At 41.0% G+C, this 19,950-nt stretch overlaps 1 protein-coding gene across 6 annotated transcripts in view; it reads left to right on the top strand.

Moving 5' to 3' along the window:
- The first annotated feature begins 5,082 nt into the window (after positions 1–5,082).
- Positions 5,083–19,950, top strand: part of LOC109889749 (tyrosine-protein phosphatase non-receptor type 20) — a 77,345-nt gene continuing 62,477 nt past the window's right edge. For 5 of the 6 annotated variants that reach the window (XM_020481413.2, XM_020481414.2, XM_031823316.1 and 2 more), the window contains exons 1-7: positions 5,083–5,438; positions 14,547–14,622; positions 17,502–17,655; positions 18,349–18,420; positions 18,620–18,794; positions 19,147–19,282; positions 19,402–19,540. In XM_020481413.2, the coding sequence (XP_020337002.1) occupies positions 5,216–5,438; positions 14,547–14,622; positions 17,502–17,655; positions 18,349–18,420; positions 18,620–18,794; positions 19,147–19,282; positions 19,402–19,540 (975 nt within the window). In that variant the 5' untranslated portion in view covers positions 5,083–5,215. Of the gene's footprint in view, positions 5,439–14,313; positions 14,419–14,546; positions 14,623–17,501; positions 17,656–18,348; positions 18,421–18,619; positions 18,795–19,146; positions 19,283–19,401; positions 19,541–19,950 lie in introns of all 6 variants that reach the window. The other variant, XM_020481417.2, reaches the window with a different exon arrangement.

Genomic DNA, 19,950 nt, shown 5'->3' with positions numbered 1-19,950 from the left:
TGGCCAAACAGTTCTATTTTTGTTCATCAGACCAGAGGACATTTCTCCAAAAAGTATGATCTTTGTCCCCATGTGCAGTTTCAAATCATAGTCAGGATTTTTTATGGCGGTTTTGGAGCAGTGGCTTCTTCCTTGCTGAGCTGCCTTTCAAGTTATGTCGATATAGGACTAGTTTTACTGTGGATATAGATACCTTTGTACCCGTTACCTCCAGCAACTTACAAGGTCCTTTGCTGTTGTTCTGGGATTGATTTGTAATTTTCGCACCAAAGTACATTCATCTCTAGGAGACAGAACGCGTCTCCTTCCTGAGCGGTATGACGGCTGCGTGGTCTGATGGTGTATATACTTGCGTGTACAGATGAACGTGGTACCTTCAGGCGTTTGCTCCCAAGGAGGAATCAGACTTGTGGAGGTCTACAATGTTTTTCTGAGGTCATGGCTGACTTCTTTTGATTTTCCCATCATGTCAAGCAAAGAGGGACTGAGATTGAAGGTAGGCCTTGAAATACATACACAGGTACACCTCCAATTGACTCAAATGATGTCAACTAGCCTATCAGAAGCTTCTAAAGCCATGATATCATTCACTGGAATTGTGATACAGTGAATGAAAGTGAAATAATCTGTCTGTAAACAATTGTTGGAAAAATGTCTTGTGTCGCACAAAGTAGATGTCCTAACCGACTTGTCAAAACTATAGTTCGTTAACAAGAAATGTGTGGAGTGGTTGAAAAACAAGTTTTAATGACTCCAACCTTAGTGTATGTAAACTTCCAACTTCAACTGTACATTCTATACATTGTCAAGCTAAGCTTTTCTAGCTATAATATTCAGCTATCTAGCTTTTCAAACATTTGCCTAGCTAGCATCACATTTAGGTGATAGAAAAGGGATCTTTGGTTTTAAAATGGGGGGGTGTAAGGTCCTGTAAGGAGTCATGACAGGGGGACATAAAATGGGAGGACCCCCACCAAGTTTGGGGGCATCTAAAGCTCATTACCTGCATTTCTACACAATATAATATGACCCATAGCACTTTTAGCCGTCTCTATTAAGAACAACATAAGGTAAGCAAAAATGCCCAGTCATCAAGCTAGGTGACTGTAGTAGCTTTAGTTTAGAAGACAGATGTTTATTTTTTACAGGATAAATACTGTTAAATTACTTTTGATGCACTCGTAGTTATAACTAGCGAAAAACTGGAAACAGTACATCCCATAAAATCCCCCCTAATTTAGACCCCCACACACCCCTCCTCGCCATGAGATACAGGCCTCTGAGTCTGGATCTGATCACCTCCCTGATGATTTTTAGAATACAAAGACATTAACTGTTCTGGTCTGTCCCAGAAACCGATGGGATGGGCCTGAGCAGGAACACACATGGGTAAAACAGTGTTTTGAAATTTAGTCATGCGCCTTGATACTCTCAATGGTTAGAAATGATACAATTGCTGATTACTTTGTTTTGTTCAATACCACTCATTTTGACATCACCTCAAACTACTTCAATGATGGAAGTCTCAGATTTCAGTACAGTATGCAGTGAACAATAGAGCAGCGGAATAATTCAGTTTGAGTCATCAGGCAAGGTAAGAAGCTTCAACATTGCCAACATGTCGTAGGCTATTAAATAAGGACCTACCTGATGATACAGTGAGGAGAACAAGTATTTGATACACTGCCGATTTTGCAGGTTTTCCTACTTACAAAGCATGTAGAGGTCTGTCACTTTTATCATAGGTACACTTCAACTGTGAGAGACGGAATCTAAAACAAACATCCAGAAAATCACATTGTATGATTTTTAAGTAATTCATTTGCATTTTATTGCATGACATTAGTATTTGATCACCTACCAACCAGTAAGAATTCCGGCTCTCACAGACCTGTTAGTTTTTCTTTAAGAATCCCTGTTCTACACTCATTACCTGTATTAACTGCACCTGTTTGAACTCGTTACCTGTATAAAAGACACCTGTCCACACACTCAATCAAACAGACTCCAACCTCTCCACAATGGCCAAGAGCAGAAAGCTGTGTAACGACATCAGGGATAAAATTGCAGACCTGCACAAGGCTGGGATGGGCTACAGGACAATAGGCAAGCAGCTTGGTGAGAATGCAACAACTGTTGGCGCAATTATTAGAAAATGGAAGAAGTTCAAGATGACGGTCAATCACCATCAGTCTGGGGTTCCATGCAAGATCTCACCTTGTGGGGCATCAATGATCATGAGGAAGGTGAGGGATCAGCCCAGAACTACACGACAGGACCTGGTCAATGACCTGAAGAGAGCTGGGACCACAGTCTCAGAGAAAACCATTAGTAACACAGTACGCTGTCATGGATTAAAATCCTGCAGCGCACGCAAAGTCCCCCTGCTCAAGCCAGCGCATGTCCAGGCCCGTCTGAAGTTTGCCAATGACCATCTGGATGATCCAGAGGAGGAATGGGAGAAGGTCATGTGGTCTGATGAGACAAATCAAGCTTTTTGGTCTAAACTCCACTCGCCGTGTTTGGAGGAAGAAGAAGGATGAGTACAACCCCAAGAACACCATCCCAACCGTGAAGCATGGAGGTGGAAACTTCATTCTTTGGGGATGCTTTTCTGCAAAGGGGACAGGATGACTGCACCGTATTGAGGGGAGGATGGATGGGGCCCATGTATCGCGAGATCTTGGCCAACAACCTCCTTCCCTCAGTAAGAGGATTGAAGATGGGTCGTGGCTGGGTCTTCCAGCATGACAACGACCCGAAACACACAGCCAGGGCAACTAAGGAGTGGCTCCATAAGAAGCATCTCAAGGTCCTGGAGTGGCCTAGCCAGTCTCCAGACCTGAACCCAATAGAAAATCTTTGGAGGGAGCTGAAAGTCCTTATTGCCCAGCGACAGCCCCGAAACCTGAAGGATCTGGAGAAGGGCTGTATGGAGGAGTGGGCCAAAATCCCTGCTGCAGTGTGTGCACATCTGGTCAAGAACTACAGGAAACATATGATCTCTGTAATTGCAAACAAAGGTTTCTGTACCAAATATTAAGGTCTGCTTTTCTGATGTATCAAATACTTATGTCATGCAATAAAATGCAAATTAATTACTTAAAAATCATACAATGTGATTTTTCTGGATTTTTGTTTTAGATTCCGTCTCTCACAGTTGAAGTGTACCTATGATAAAAATGACAGACCTCTACATGCTTTGTAAGTAGGAAAACCTGCAAAATCGGCAGGGTATCAAATACTTGTTCTCCCTACTGTATGTGACCACTGTGTTGAAAAACAACCAGCTTTTTCTCTAATCTATTGATGATCAGATACTTCAGTTGTAACTGTGGCTCTGTAGTGCTCATGTTTTACAGTTGATAGACAACTTTTCCACTTTTTCAAACATGAACTCTTTCAAATTTTTACATTAGCCTATAAAAATCAAAAGCTGTTGCTGCATGGGCTCATTCCTTGTCTTGCTGTCAATTACACAGGCTGTGTGACCAATATCTTGGTCGACTCATGTCGGCATCTCTGTGCATCAGTGATGGGTTAGGCTAAATAAATACAACAGAATACAGTGCATTCCGAAAGTATTCAGACCCCTTGACTTTTCCCCCCAAAACGTATGTTAGTTTTATTCTAAAATGTATTAAATCGTTTTTCCCCCCTCAATCTACACACAATACCCCATAATGATGACACAAAACAGGATATTTGAATATTTTGCAAATTAAAAACTTAAATTACATTTACATAAGTATTCAGACCCTTTACTCAGTACTTACCACCTCGAGTCTTCTTGGGTATGACGCTACAAGCTTGGCACACCTGTATTTGAGGAGTTTCTCCCATTTATTCTCTACAGATCTTCTCAAGCTCTGTCAGGTTGGATGGGGAGCATTGGTGCACAGCTATTTTCAGATCTCTCCAGCGATGTTAGATTGGGTTCAAGTCCGATCTAGACAAAGACTCCTCCCCAGTCTGAGGTCCTGAGCGCTCTGGAGCAGGTTTCCATCAAGTATCCCTGTGTACTTTGCTCCATTCATCTCCTCCCAGTCCCTGCCAATGAAAAACATCCCCACAGCATGATGCTGCCACCACCATGCTTCACTGTAGAGATGGTGCCAGGTTTCCACCAGGTGTGACGCTTGGCATTCAGGCCAAAGAGTTCAATCTTGGTTGCATCAGACCAGAGAATCTTGTTTCTTGGTCTGAGAGTCCTTTAGGTGCCTTTTGGTAAACTCCAAGCGGGCTTCCATGTGCCTTTTACTGAGGAGTGGTTTCAGTTTGGCCACTACCATAAAGGCCTGATTGGTGAAGTTCTGCAGATGGTTGTCCTTCTGGAAGGTCCTCCCATCACCACAGAGGAACCCTGGAGCTCTGTCCGAGTGACCATCAGGTTCTTAGTCACCTCCCTGACCAAGGCCCTTCTTCCCCAATTGCTCAGTTTAGCTGGGTGGCCAGCTCTAGGGAAAGGTTTGGTGGATCCAAACTTTTTCCATTTAAGAATGATGGAGGCCCCTGTGTTTATGGGACCTTCAATGCTGCAGACATTTTTTTGGTACCCTTCCCCAGATCTGTGCCTTGACACAATCCTGTTTCGGCGCTAACGGGCAAATTCCTTCAACCTCATGGCTTGGTTTTTGCGCTGACATGCACTGTCAACTGTGGGACCTTTATATAGACAGGTGTGTGCCTTTTCAAATCATGTCCAATCAATTGAATTTACCACTGGAGGACTCTAATCAAATTGTAAAAACAGCTCAAGGATGATCAATGGAAACAGGATGAACCGGAGCTCAATTTCGAGTCTCATAGCAAATGGTCTGAATAATTATGTAATTAAGGTATGTTTTTTATATTTAGTTTATCAATTTGCCAAAAAATTGAAACTCGTTTTCGCTTCGTCATTATGGGGTATTATTTGTTGCTGATGAGGAAAACAATGTATTTAATCCATTTTAGAATAAGGCTGTAACATAACAAAATGTGGAAAAAGTCTAGGGGCCTGAACGCTTTCCGAATGCGCTTGTATGGCGAATTAAAAGAACAGTGACGAAGGAAACAAAAAAATCCTGGGCAGAGCATGCTCTGAGCACTTGGCAGAGCGGGACTGGAGCGAGAGAGAAAGCAGACGTGCCAATATTTGTTCAATCCGCTCCACGCTCCAGCCAAATTCTGCTCCTCTCCAGCTCCAGTACTCCACTCACATCCTCTGATTCACATGGCACCAACGGAAACCCTTGTTTTTGTCTTCTGTTGCAAAACCTTTTGCTATGTATTAATGAACTGTCTTCATCTGGTGTTCTACCTGGTTTCACCTGGTATTGTGCTTGGTATTTCACCTGGTGTTGTACCAGGTAAGCGTGATCGGTATCCTGACTACAGTGAGGGCAGCGCGGCTGGAGCGGAGAGCAGACGGTACTCTAACGACTCCACCAAGTCAGGTAAAATGCACGTGTTAAATGTTGAATCATGTTTGGTTGGAACAAAATAGTTTTTTGGTAGCACTTTAGTTTACAGTGCTGAAATAACAGGAATTGGTCCGGAAAGTAACAGTAAACAGGGAAATAAGATGGCAACATCCAGGTAAGAATGCAGGAATAACACAAAGTTAGTATGTAGCTGCTAAATACTGATAAAGTGTGATGTATTTTCCTTATGCAGAAAATGTGTTTCTGAAAACTATCAATAAGAGGCAAAAAAGCAGAAGTAGAGGCCATTTCCCCTCTTCTTGCCAGCACCGTCCAAACGTATTAATCTACTTGAAACGATTACGAGGCGCATTCGTGTACCGATAGGATGCATAGGGTGTGTGAGTAGCTCCGTTTTGTACCTACAAAACTTTGGTTTATATGTAGAAACTAGACAAAAGTTTAAAATCAAGCCTCTAAACGTGACCAATCAATATATCCGGAAGCAACTGGGAGAGTGTGAGCGATTAGGTTTGTACAGCAGTGAAGCAAACAGTTGGTAAAACACCTCAGCCGCACGAATCTAACAGAACATGGCCTCCTTCAAAAGAAAAGGAAAAGACAAAGGGCAACTTTGCCCTTTTCCTTGTGGAAACTTTTCCACTCGAAGGCCTACAAACATTAAGCGTAATGGAGACCTCCACGGACAGAGTGGAGCCCCCTGCACTGAGAAGACGGAGTGGGAAGAAGCGATCTACGCAGGCTACATACAGTGATACTTAAGACGTGCTTATCGTACATTGTGACAATATTATTGTCCCCTCCCCAAACACAATCTATAATCTACTTTCCCCAAGTAACTGTTCATCTCTGTGACGTAATGATGGAAGTAGCCGATGCCAACAGGCTACATGGACACTGATAAGAAAATTAAAAGGGGGAAATATAGCATGACATAGACTGATCAGGGGAAAGCTATGATCCCTTATTGATTTCACCTGTTAAATCCACTTCAATCATTGTAGATGAGGGGGCGGAGACAGGTTAAATAAGTCTTGAGGCAATTGAGACATAGATTGTGTATGTGTGCCATTCAGAGGGTGAATGGGCAAGATAAAATATTTAAGTGCCTTTGAACTGGATATGGTAGTAGGTGCCAGGCGCACCGATTTGTCAAGATAGACTGCAACGCTGCTGGGAATTCTCACACTCAAAAGTTCCCCATGTGTATCAAGAATGGTCCACCACCCAAAGGACATCCAGCTAACTTGAAACAACCGTAGGAAGCGTTGGAGTCAACATGGGCCAGCATCCCTGTGGAACGCTTTCGACACCTTGTAGAGTCTGGCTGTTCTGAGGGCATGTCAATAGGTGTTCCTAATGTTTGGTATGCTCAGTGCATGTCAATAGCTGTTCTATGGATGGGTGTGTGTGTGTGCCCATGAGCGTGCATGCTCGTGTATATGAATGGATGTGTGAGGAAGGGTGAATATGTATCTGAAGGCAGGATAGAATGGGTGTGTGGATGCATAAGGTATATGTTGTATGTGAATTAATGAGAATGGACAGGTAAGTGGATGTATGAATGTGTGTAAATGTTTCTGAGAAGAGGGGAGGGTGGAAACAAGGGGGGAAGCTTGGCTTGGGAAAGATGGAAGGATTTATCTATACTACAATGTAATTTTATTTATTTTGCAAACCTGCTGTAAAATTAGTAAATTCTGGCCAAATTAGGACAGATTGTCAAGCCATTATTATTCCTTGTGTGTTGTTATAGCTAAAATCCAATGGTGGTTATTGGTGAGAGTGGCGATGGGCTTTATGCCAGGGATCGGGGGGGCAGGGAGCTGGTTGGGTATCAGACACTTCGTGAAGTATGTGTGGTGCCTCCACTCATTTCACTTAGTTTTTTCGGTGGACACACTCTCCCTAAGTAGAGCCCCACCAGCCACTATACTTTAATTTAATTCACAAAGTATTATAAACTGACCGCACTAGTTAAGTGGCAGTCTTTCATGTATTTACAATTACATAATCCACAAAATGTTGGTACATTAGGAGAGGAGTTGGCGCTTAAAAGCCCTAAAAAGGAAAAGTGTCTCAAAGTACAAACTAGTACTTGATTTATGTTTTTTTGTGTGTTCTTTGTCAAATGTTTACTCAGCCTACATTCTATACAGTACCAGTTAAAGGTTTGGACATACCTACTCATTCAAGGGTTTTTCTTTCTTTTTTTCTTTTTTTTACATTGTACAATAATAATGAAGACATCAAAACTAAGACATGGTGATTGGAACTAATAAGCTCAAATTTGGACTCATCAGACCAAGGACAGATTTCCACCAGTATAATGTCCATTGCCTGTGTTTCTTGGCCCAAGAAAGTCTTCTTCTTATTGGTGTCCTTTAGTAGTGGTTTCTTTGCAGCAATTTGACCATGAAGACCTGATTCACACAGTTGATGTTGAGATGTGTCTGTTACTTGAACTCTGTCAAGCATTTATTTGGGCTACAATTTCTGAGGCTGGTAACTCTAATAAACTAATCCACTTCAGCAGAGGTAACTCTGGGTCTTCCTTTCCTGTGGCGGTCCTCATTAGAGTCAGTTTCATCATAGCGCTTGATGGTGTTTGCGACTGCAGCTGAAGAAATGTTAAAAGTTCTTGAAATGTTCCGTATTGACTGACCTTCATGTTTTAAAGTAATAATGGACTGTTGTTTATCTTTGATTATTTGAGCTGTTCTGGACTTGGCCTTTTACCAAATAGGGCTATCTTCTGTATACCACCTCTACCTTGTCACAACACAACTGATTGGCTCAAATGCATTAAGAAGGAAAGAAATTCCACACATTAACTTTTAACAAGGCACATCTGTTAATTGAAATGCATTCCAGGTGACTACCTCATGAAGCTGGTTGAGAGAATGCCAAGAGTGTGCAAAGCTGTCATCAAGGCAAAGGGTGGCTACTTTGAAGAATCTCAAATATAAAATATGTTTTGATTTGTTTAACACTTTGTTGGTTACTACATGATTCCATGTGTTATTTCATAGTTTTAATGTCTTCTTCTATTATTCTACAATGTAGAAAATGGTAAAAATAAAGAAAAACCCTTGAATGAGTAGGTGTGTCCAAACTTTCGACTGGTACTATTTGAATTAAACCAAAAATACTGCAAAGACACAAGATGTAACACCGATCAATCCAAACTCATCTCTCGGCATGTCCAGCCCATTCATTATCTCAGCCAATCATGGCTAGCGGGAAGGTTGCTGACTTTTTTTGCTGTGGCTAAACCAACTAGACTCGTAATTTAACAATTTTATTTGTATTTACAGATGACAAAGAAGTTTGATATTAAGGCACATGAAAGTTCAGATGTTCGAGAAGGCATTTCTGCCAAAAAACACATTTTGATAAAAAATATATATTTTTACGTTCAAAAGGATCTCCTGTGAAGTCGTAACTTGCGACATACACCTAGTTTCCTGAATCGGGTCACATTTATGTAGTGATAAAATAAATGGATCCAAGTATGTTGGTAATTCATGTCATGTCCGACTACGGCTTGTCATGTGCTAGCTAACAGCAACAAACCCAGATGAGCTAAATGAAAACTTCCAGTAGAGATCAGCTACTCATTAGCTAGCTAACGTTGGCTATATTATAGTGCTAATGCATAATGTTTACTGTTAATGTTTTGGAATAAGATATATTTATTTGATTGTACAGTTGTAGTCGGAGGTTTACATACACTTAGGTTGGAGTCATTAAAACTCATTTTTCAACCACTCCACAAATGTATTGTTAACGAACTATAGTTTTAGGACATCCACTTTGCATGACACAAGCAATTTTTCCAACAATTGTTTACAGACAGATTATTTCACTTATAATTCACTGTATCACAATTCCAATGAGTCAGAAGTTTACATACACTAAGTAGACTGTGCCTTTAAACAACTTGGAAACTTCCAGAAAATTATATCATGGCTTAAGAAGCTTCTGATAGGCATAATTTGAATCAATTGGAGGTGTACATGTGGATGTATTTCAAGGCCTACCTTCAAACTAAAAGCGTCTTTGCTTGACATCATGGGAAAATCAAAGAAAATCAGCCAAGACCTTGGAAAGATAATTGTAGACCTCCACAAGTCTGGTTCATCCTTGGGAGCAATTTCCAAACACCTGAAGGTACCACATTTATCCGTGCAAACAAAAGTACGCAAGTATAAACACCATGGGACCACGCAGCCGTCATACGGCTCAGGAAGGAGACGCGTTCTGTCTCCTAGAGATGAACGTACTTTGGTGCAAAAAGTGCAAATCAATCCGAGAACAACAGCAAAGGACCTTGTGAAGATGCTGGAGGAAACGGGTACAAAGGTATCTATATCCACAGTAAAACAAGTCCTATATTGACATAACCTGAAAGGCCACTTAGCAAGGAAGAAGCCACTGCTTCAAAACTGCCATAAAAAGCCAGACTAAGGTTTGCAACTGGACATGGGGACAAAGATCGTACTTTTTGGAGAAATGTCCTCTGGTCTGATGAAACAAAAATAGAACTGTTTAGCCTTAATGACCATTGTTATGTTTGGAGGGAAAAGGGGGAGGCTTGCAAGCCGAAGAACACCATCCCAACTGTGAAGCATGGGGTGGCAGCATCATGTTCGTGGGGTGCTTTGCTGCAGGAGGGACTGGTGTACATAACAAAATAGACGGCATCATGAGAAGGAAAATGATGTGGATATATTGAAGCAACATCTCAAGACATCAGTCAGGAAGTTAAAGCTTGGTCACAAATGGGTCTTCCAAATGGACAATGACCCCAAGCATACCTCCAAAGTTGTGGAAAAATGGCTTAAGGACAACAAAGTCAAGGTATTGGAGTGGCCTTTTTATTTATTTTTTACCTTTATTTTACCTTTATTTTACTAGGCAAGTCAGTTAAGAACAAATTCTTATTTTCAATGACGGCCTAGGAACAGTGGGTTAACTGCCTGTTCAGGGGCAGAACGACAGATTTGTACCTTGTCAGCTCAGGGATTCGAACTTGCAACCTTTCGGTTACTAGTCCAACGCTCTAACCACTAGGCTACCCTGCCGCCTTGACAAAGTTCTGACCTCAACCCTATAGAACATTTGTGGGCAGAATTGAAAAAGCGTGTGCAGGTATTGGAGTGGCCTTGACAAAGCTCTGACCTCAATCCTATAGAACATTTGTGGGCAGAATTGAAAAATCGTTGGATTCTTTGATTCTATACAACAAAGACCAACAAAATCCAGTTCATTACATAGATTAAGGTTATTGAACATTTAAAGAGATTGTCAGCAGATGTGGATTTTCTGCAAGAGTTACGTCAGAAAAGCAGAAATGTAATATTTAAGGAGGAGCTCGGTTGGAGAGGCCTATGCTGCCACCTACTGTAGTAACTGTAGGTGTAGGTAGTCTGATAAACAATACACCCTTTTCCCTTATGTCCCAGCACACGGACCAAGAAGGATGTTTTCTAAATTTGTATTGTACCTTAACATGGCGAAAAATATACATTGATTTCATTGTATATCCTCTAGTGTTTTTAGATATTATTCAAGCTATATACGATCAAACACAGACTGGAACTAATATTTTAGCAGGTGACCTAAATCACACATTCAGCAAGTTAAACAGACATAGCAATAAAAAAAAGGCAAATTCAAGGAGCCTCCAAAGAGGCTGAAAAATTTAATCTCTACAAATATTTTACAGGACACCTAGAGGTTGACTTTTTACAACTACAAAAGACTGCTCCTTTTTTCTCAAAGTAAGAAAAGCTCTTTTAAAATGGAGTACATTTTTTTAAAATCTCCAACAATATACTGGGTTAAAAAATATATCATATCATTTGGACATCAGAGCAATGTTGAGGGAATTTTATTTGTGTCCGAAAAGGATACCCCGTATGAACTTAAGATATACAAAGCCTATCCAACTGCCAATCTCTTACAAAACATATAAATTATTCTAACCAAGACATCAAAAGAACTGATATTGGCACAAGATGGAAGGGATTATTGGAACCTAGGTAATGAATATATCAAAATGCACAAATTCTATAGCACAAGGCAGAGTAATGTCTTAAGTGTCAAGCTAACAGGACTCAATGATTCATGCTTTCTGTGATTGCTATTAAGTTCAAAAGTTATGGGCGGAATTAGAAAGTTTGCTGTCAGAAGTTTTACTGTAGAAATGTACTTTTAATCCGTCTACTTGCATCTTTCAAGACTTGTCAAATGAGGGTGCGGTGAGATACCCAATGAGTTGGTCTGTACTTTTTCTCGTCAATCATTTTGAAAAAACATTTGCTTAAAAACTAGAAATCAATTGACCCTCCATCATTAAGACTGTGGATGAATCAAATGCATTATTATTTAAATATGTCTTTTTTTAAATGGGCTACAGAGAGAAAAAGAATAGTGCAACTGGATGTCATATGGCATAGAGAAGTGGTCACCAACCGTTCCTGAGTCAAGATCACTTTCTGAGTCAAAATGCTCAGATTATTTTTTATACATAACTTAAAAAAGACAAGTTGTTTGCAACATTAACCAATTAAATCCAGTTCTGTAGCAATGAGGTTTGTGCAGTAGGCTATAGGCACAAGAAATTATCACTTCAGAATGGCTGTGCTTAAATTACCCTGCCAATGTTGTTCTTCCCAGAACATTCTGAAAGTATATTTCAACATTTTAGGTATATGATCACACTGGTTATATATAGTTGGTAGTATTACTCGTGAGGCACCTTTACTAGACTGATGGCCTGCAACTGATGGTCAGTCTAAGGGGAGGGAGCAGCGGTGAGATTGCCTCTCATGAAACTCACAGACCCTCCTCTCTCTCTCCCTCTCCTCTGAGAAAAAGGGACACAGTCTTCCAGCTGATGGCGAAACTAAAGCTGCACTATTTCTACCTCATGCACCAATTCATGTTACCCCTATGACCAGAGAAGGTGAAATATTCCTCGATATTAATAATAATAATAATAATACCGAAAGTTTGACGAAACATTTTGCTATACTCACTCGTAGCAGCTGCAGTTCTGGTTGTAGTGTGAGTGGAAGTAGGGAGAACGCGCATTTTATGCATTATAAAAGTGTTGAACAAAGTGTTGACAGTGCTGAATAACAACTTAAACATGAACTCACTCATAAAAACAGCAGCTCTTTCCTGTATTCGCTGAATCTGTTTAGTCATGGTTTTAATCTCACATTAAGAACTTTGCTGTGCGTTCAAGGCTTATTTTTAGTCTATGGTGCGAGGAGGAAACTGTGCAGACACGGTGATCTGAGCATTCTGATTGGCCAACAGTAGGCCTATAAGTGCACTTGATTTGCTCTTTGGGCCTGCCGAGTAGGCGGAGCATGAAATGGTTCAAATGGGAACACTTTGCCTTCCCGGCGCTAGGGCTTCTGAATCAAACGCACCTACTTAAATAAAACAGCTTTATCGTTGGATTTGTTTAACAGAAATGTTTGTTGATCAACTAGGAATGCCTGTCAACCAGTTATAGATCACTGGCATAGTCTTACAACCATTAGAAATTGAATGGGTGGAAACATGTGGGTCTGAGCACGCATTGTCTTTTGTCTATGTATGGTTTGTATTGTTAGATTTTATTTTTATCTAAAAAATGGAAGAATGTACTTGGAACTTTTGTAGAAGCCCCAGAACCCCAGAACTCATGCTGCACAACATTTCTATTGGCTATACAATTGCGTGAGAAAACAACATAGTTTTGATGGCCTGTATTAAAAAAGGGAAGGATCCCTCCGCTCTCGATAGGCTAGGCCTAATGTATTTATTTCTCAACCTTCCATAATATTAAGTACATTGCTTCTCTTTACAAAAGGAGTAAAGCCTACATGGCTGGTAGGAAAATGAACCATGGGAAAGGCGTGATTCATTCGCTACTTAAGTGCATAGATGACATGTATATTTTTTCCCCTGCACCTGTTTTTTGAGACTGGTGCATGCTAGTGGTCCATTCTAAATCCAAACAAATTTCACACACAAAGTGCATTCGGAAAGTATTCAGACCTCTTGACTTGTTCCACGTTTTGTTACGTTACAACCTTATTTCTAAAATTGATTTTTTTTTAAAGTATCCTCATCAACCTACACACGATAAGTGAAAACAGGTTTGTAGAAATGTTTGCACAAAAAAAAAGATTACCTTTATTGACATTAGTATTCAGACCCTTTTTCTTAGTACTTTGCGGAAGCACCTTTGGAAGCGATTACAGCCTTGAGACGTCTTGGGTATGACGCTACAAGCTTGGCACACCTATATTTGGGGAGTTTCTCCCATTCTTCTCTGCAGATCCTCTCAAGCTTGGCTGTCTTGGCTGTGTGCTCAGGGTCATTGTCCTGTTGGAAGGTGAACCTTCGCCCCAGTCTGAGGTCCTGAGCACTCCAACATCTAGTGTGTTCCAACGTCTAGTGTAAAGCCTTCCCAGAATAGTGGAGGCTGTTCTAGCAGCAAAGGGGGAACCAACTCCATACTAATGGCTATAATTTTGGAATGGGATGTTCGAATAGCAGGAGTACTTTTGGTGATTAGTTTATCTTTAACAGGTTCTTACTACATTCTTACCTGGTCGTTGCAGTGTTATTTACTGTTTACTATTACTTTCTGGATGTTACCGTTATTTCAGCACTGTAAACTAAAGCGCTACATTTTTGGTTTTTCATGTTTAGTGACTCATGGGAAAAAAACTTATTTGTGTGACTTAATTCGGGATTTGCAGAGGAGTAGCTCGACAGCTCTGTGTTTTTCATGATATTTGTTAATCCTGTGTTTCATTTGTTGAAGGATGTTCTAGATGATCTTAAGCACTCCTAATGGTTAATTTGCTCTTTACAGTTAATGAGATAAATGTTGCTGTGGAATGTGGAAGCTGCTGACATGCATCCAGAGGGAAAGGTTCCTCTTCTTAGTGTAATATGTGTAAACTGTTGCTTGCAATAGGTATAACAGTATAATGTGTGGCATGTTTAAAATATTTAAGTATCTTTGAACTGAACAAATGTTTGTACTAGGCCTATTTATTCCTAAAGTATCTGTTCTATCAGTGTTGTTTGATATTTGTGTTACAGAAAGTTTACTTCACAAACCCTGGAGACAGAAAGCCAGGAGCTCGCCCACCCCTGCATACCCACCGAACATAGACCGGTATATATACCTGGAAATGTTGCGTACATGGCTAACGAAGCAGATGAATACACACACACACACAAACACACCTACCTGTGGGACTGACCTGTGTGTATCCTCAGACTTTAAACAACCAGATAGACTCTGGGAAATATGCACGCCCTCATCCGTTACTGTATCCTACAGTCTTTGGAAAAAAAGTGCTATCTAGAACCTAAAAGGGTTCTTCTCCTGACTCCATTGGAGAAATGTTTGACGAACCCTTTTTGCTAAGATTATACATGAAAATGGACACAAATTAATGATTTTATGTTGTCTACAACGAACTTGATAATGAGCAACTAATGCTGTAAAAGTATTGGAAAATGTAACAAAAAAAAGATTGTTTTGGAATAAGTCACAAGATTAAAGCCTGTTGTGAAGGAAATTTTACTTTGAAGAAACAGTCTTGAAAATATTAATTTTGTCTTTCCCTCGCGCTTCATAAAATGCGTCACCGCTTTTCCATGCAGATCCCCACTGGAAAGCTCCACAGGCAGAATCAAAGCAAGTAACGACAAGAGAATCATAAAAGATGCATATGGGGCAAGAAGAGAGCCCCTGCTCGCAGCACCAAGTGGAGTTTCTTACACAGGGACACAAAGTCCATCTTAAATGAATCATTGTTTATTATCAGCGAGCTGGAGAGGTTCCAACCAACTCAATGCACCAAGTACACATGTTGATCAGGAGCTCTAATGGGGCAGTCCCGTTAGTCCCCTTATATACTGGTTACAGACACGTTAAATAGGCATAGTTCATAGGGTTGGTTCTGGCATGTGTCTGGCACCGTCTCCTATCTTAACTTAACAAACATATTCTGGGTGTTCCACCAGATAGTCCTCAGGAGAAGGTCATGACTCCCCCCCCCCCCCCCCCCCCCCCTCTCTCCCCACCCCTCATATCCTCACCAGACTTAGGCAGAAACCAAGGATTGTTTTTGACACCAAAGACCAGATTAACATTTCAAGACTGTTTCTTCACAAAGTAAAATTTACTTCACACGCTCTTTCTGAACCTTCTATACACAGTGCCTTGCGAAAGTATTCGGCCCCCTTGAACTTTGCGACCTTTTGCCACATTTCAGGCTTCAAACATAAAGATATAAAACTGTATTTTTTTGTGAAGAATCAACAACAAGTGGGACACAATCATGACGTGGAACGACATTTATTGGATATTTCAAACTTTTTTAACAAATCAAAAACTGAAAAATTGGGCGTGCAAAATTATTCAGCCCCTTTACTTTCAGTGCAGCAAACTCTCTCCAGAAGTTCAGTGAGGATCTCTGAATGATCCAATGTTGACCTAAATGACTAATGAGGATAAATACAATCCACCTGTGTGTAATCAAGTCTCCGTATAAATGCACCTGCACTGTGATAGTCTCAGAGGTCTGTTAAAAGCTCAGAGAGCATCATGAAGAACAAGGAACACACCAGGCAGGTCCGAGATACTGTTGTGAAGAAGTTTAAAGCCGGATTTGGATACAAAAATAATTCCCAAGCTTTAAACATCCCAAGGAGCACTGTGCAAGCGATAATATTGAAATGGAAGGAGTATCAGACCACTGCAAATCTACCAAGACCTGGCCGTCCCTCTAAACTTTCAGCTCATACAAGGACAAGACTGATCAGAGATGCAGCCAAGAGGCCCATGATCACTCTGGATGAACTGCAGAGATCTACAGCTGAGGTGGGAGACTCTGTCCATAGGACAACAATCAGTCGTATATTGCACAAATCAGGCCTTTATGGAAGAGTGGCAAGAAGAAAGCCATTTCTTAAAGATATCCATAAAAAGTGTCGTTTAAAGTTTGCCACAAGCCACCTGGGAGACACACCAAACATGTGGAAGAAGGTGCTCTGGTCAGATGAAACCAAAATTGAACTTTTTGGCAACAATGCAAAACGTTATGTTTGGCGTAAAAGCAACACAGCTCATCAACCTGAACATACCATCCCCACTGTCAAACATGGTGGTGGCAGCATCATGGTTTGGGCCTGCTTTTCTTCAGCAGGGACAGGGAAGATGGTTAAAATTGATGGGAAGATGGATGGAGCCAAATACAGGACCATTCTGGAAGAAAACCTGATGGAGTCTGCAAAAGCCCTGAGACTGGGACGGAGATTTGTCTTCCAACAAGACAATGATCCAAAACATAAAGCAAAATCTACAATGGAATGGTTCAAAAATAAACATAGCCAGGTGTTAGAATGGCCAAGTCAAAGTCCAGACCTGAATCCAATCGAGAATCTGTGGAAAGAACTGAAAACTACTGTTCACAAATGCTCTCCGTCCAACCTCACTGAGCTCGAGCTGTTTTGCAAGGAGGAATGGGAAAACATTTCAGTCTCTCGATGTGCAAAACTGATAGAGACATACCCCAAGCGACTTATAGCTGTAATCGCAGCAAAAGGTGGCGCTACAAATTATTAACTTAAGGGGGCCGAATAATTTTGCACGCCCAATTTTTCAGTTTTTGATTTGTTAAAAAAGTTTGAAATATCCAATAAATGTCGTTCCACTTCATGATTGTGTCCCACTTGTTGTTGATTCTTCACAAAAAAATACAGTTTTATATCTTTATGTGTGAAGCCTGAAATGTGGCAAAAGGTCGCAAAGTTCAAGGGGGCCGAATACTTTTGCAAGGCACTGTATATCTCTCACTACTTGTTGTCTTTGACTCTGAGCAACAATGACACTGTGAGTGTCACTCATCTCCCCTGTCCCCTTCTGCAGATTGTCCTTGTTTATTTCTCTCTCTCGCTCTCTCTTTCTCTCCTTCCCTCTCTGACTATCTCTATTTCTTTGAATCTCTCCATCTCTCTCTGATTCTTTCTCCCCTGTCCTTCAAGACTGCCACAGGGTCTCAGACACAGAGAAAGTAGTAGTAGCTGGCTGTGCCAGAGCCCCTACATTGGCGTCCCCTCAAAGGGCGCACCCCAATCCCCCAGCCCCTCCATCACTTTCAGCGACTCCTCAGCCAGCCTCACCCAGAGGAAAGCCAAGGTAAGTCTGTCTGTCCATCCGTACCTACAGCCATACCTACATCCGTCCGTCCGTTTGTCTATGATCTATCTATGACACCCTGTGATGTTGGCTGAGACCCATGGAGTTATTTGCTGGGCTCTGGGGGGTAATAATACACATGCATGACTCTAAATCATAGATTCTATAGACTGTGTACTACTTATTATTCTCATAGTTTGTCCTATGAGGCATATGGCTCCTATACAGTTTAAGCTAGAATCCCAGTTTCTTAGATCATTTGGATTGATTTGTATGTTACTCAAAGTACATTCAAGGTTTTTTACAGGAAAAATAGTTTTTCTTTGATAACTAGGATGTGTACATGCAGCAAATTGTGTGTGGGGATGAAATGAAGATACAATAAACTAGGTTCAGTCAGCTTAGCCTTTGACGTCATGGCCCCAGTGAGATTGAGGTAGCTGTCACCTCCGATCCAGTTCTGGTTTATCAGTCTTGACTTCAGACTGCAGTGCTGCTGGAGCATAGTGACGGTCACAACCAGGGTTGGTGCATCCTACACACAGACTGGAGGGTGTACAGACTTGTGTTAGTGAGTGTGTGTGTGTGTGTCTGTGTATTGTGGTGTTAGTATTGTTTCTGTGTGTAGCAATGTTATCATGGTGCGATTGTGTATCCGCATTGCTGTGTTTACATCGTGTTGTGTCTTGTCAGGCTCTTGGTCCCGAGTTTATCAGAATGGCTGACGAACCCCAGGTAGTTCTGGAGCTACCCGGATCCATAGTGGTAAGAACATTTACCACAATATTCATGATTTTTGTCCTTGAGTGCATATTTCTGTTGACTACAGATTGATTATCTTTTTTTTACCCTCCTTTCTGTTTGTGTGTCTGTTTGTGTCTCTCTCTCCCTCTCTCTCTCTCTCTCTCTCGCACTCTCTCTCTTTTTCTCTCACTCCTGCGTCTCATCCCTCTCTTCCCACCAGTCTAAGAAGGGCAGGTCTTGTTCGTCTCAGAGGGAGGTCATTGTGGTGTTGCCCAGTGGTCAGTCTGTATTGGTCAGATGTGACATGAAGTCCAGAGGGAGGGACGTGTTCGACATGGTGGTGGCTCACGCTAACCTGGTGGAGCACTTCTACTTCGGACTGGCCTACACTGACGGTAAGAAACTGACGACAGCTTTGTGTCTCATAAACATACAGATGTAGGATCTTAATTTGATCACTCTTTTGTTGCTGAGAAGTTTGCAGGGCATGCAAACTTGTAGTGTATTTAAGTTTTAAAAAGGCATCTAAAGTTTGTCATTTCTACTTTCAAATGTCAGACTGGATTTTCCCTAACTAAAAATGTATCGACCACCTACAAATTTGTTTTAATTCATTGTAATCCACATAATAATTCACATTTCCTGTTGCGGCAGTATTATTTTCCTGCTGTAGCAAGCTGGCTCAAATTAAGATGCTACATCTGTAACGTTGATTTTATAATGTCATATATCTTTCCTTTCATTTAGATGATGAATATTTCTTCTTGGACCACGAGACGAAAATCTCTAAAGTTGCTCCTGACAGTTGGAAGAAAGTAGTGTCGACCTCTTTTCTTGTTTTTCTAAGGATCAAGTTTTTTGTTGATGATATCTCCTTCATATTGTGAGTCTGCAATACTTTTTTTATTTAAAGTATCTGGAGAATTGGTGTCATGAACTGTTAGTGAAATGCAGTTATCAGTTTTTTCGTTAAAGAAATGTACATTGTTGTGGTGTTCCTAGACACAGGGTGACGCTTCACCAGTACTACTTGCAGCTGCGGAAGGACATCCTAGAGGACAGGTTGTACTGCAACGAGGAGACAGGCATGTTCCTGGCAGCTCTCGCTCTACAGGCTGAGTTTGGGGACTACATGTCTGAGGTAAACTGAGTGAAGCACTGTCTCAGATATTTTATTTAAAAAAAAAAGAAGTTTTTTGAAGTACATAATGGATTACGTTCTCCATAAAACCCTGAGAGATTGTATGGCTCTTAATCAGTCTTCCAGCCAGAGCAGTAGGTTTATGAGTAAGTAGTACATCTCACTGACAGACCTGCAACCTTGGTGTTAAATGATGTGGTAAAGGGTATTGATAGGATGAAGCACTAAGTTCTCCTCTATTGACTTATTGAAGGCTTTCGATACTGTTGACCACTCTTTATTTATTCAAAGATTGACTGCAATTGGTATATTTCTTCAGGTGTCATGTAATTGGTTCGACAATTACTTGACACACGGGACACAGTTTTTTTCTGATGGTATTACGTCAGATTTCCTTGAATTTACGAAAG

Source organism: Oncorhynchus kisutch, linkage group LG4 (assembly GCF_002021735.2).
Source record: "Oncorhynchus kisutch isolate 150728-3 linkage group LG4, Okis_V2, whole genome shotgun sequence".
NCBI classification, from domain to species: domain Eukaryota; kingdom Metazoa; phylum Chordata; class Actinopteri; order Salmoniformes; family Salmonidae; genus Oncorhynchus; species Oncorhynchus kisutch.
Note: the sequence above shows the minus strand (reverse complement) of the source record. Positions and strands in the feature narration are given on the sequence as shown.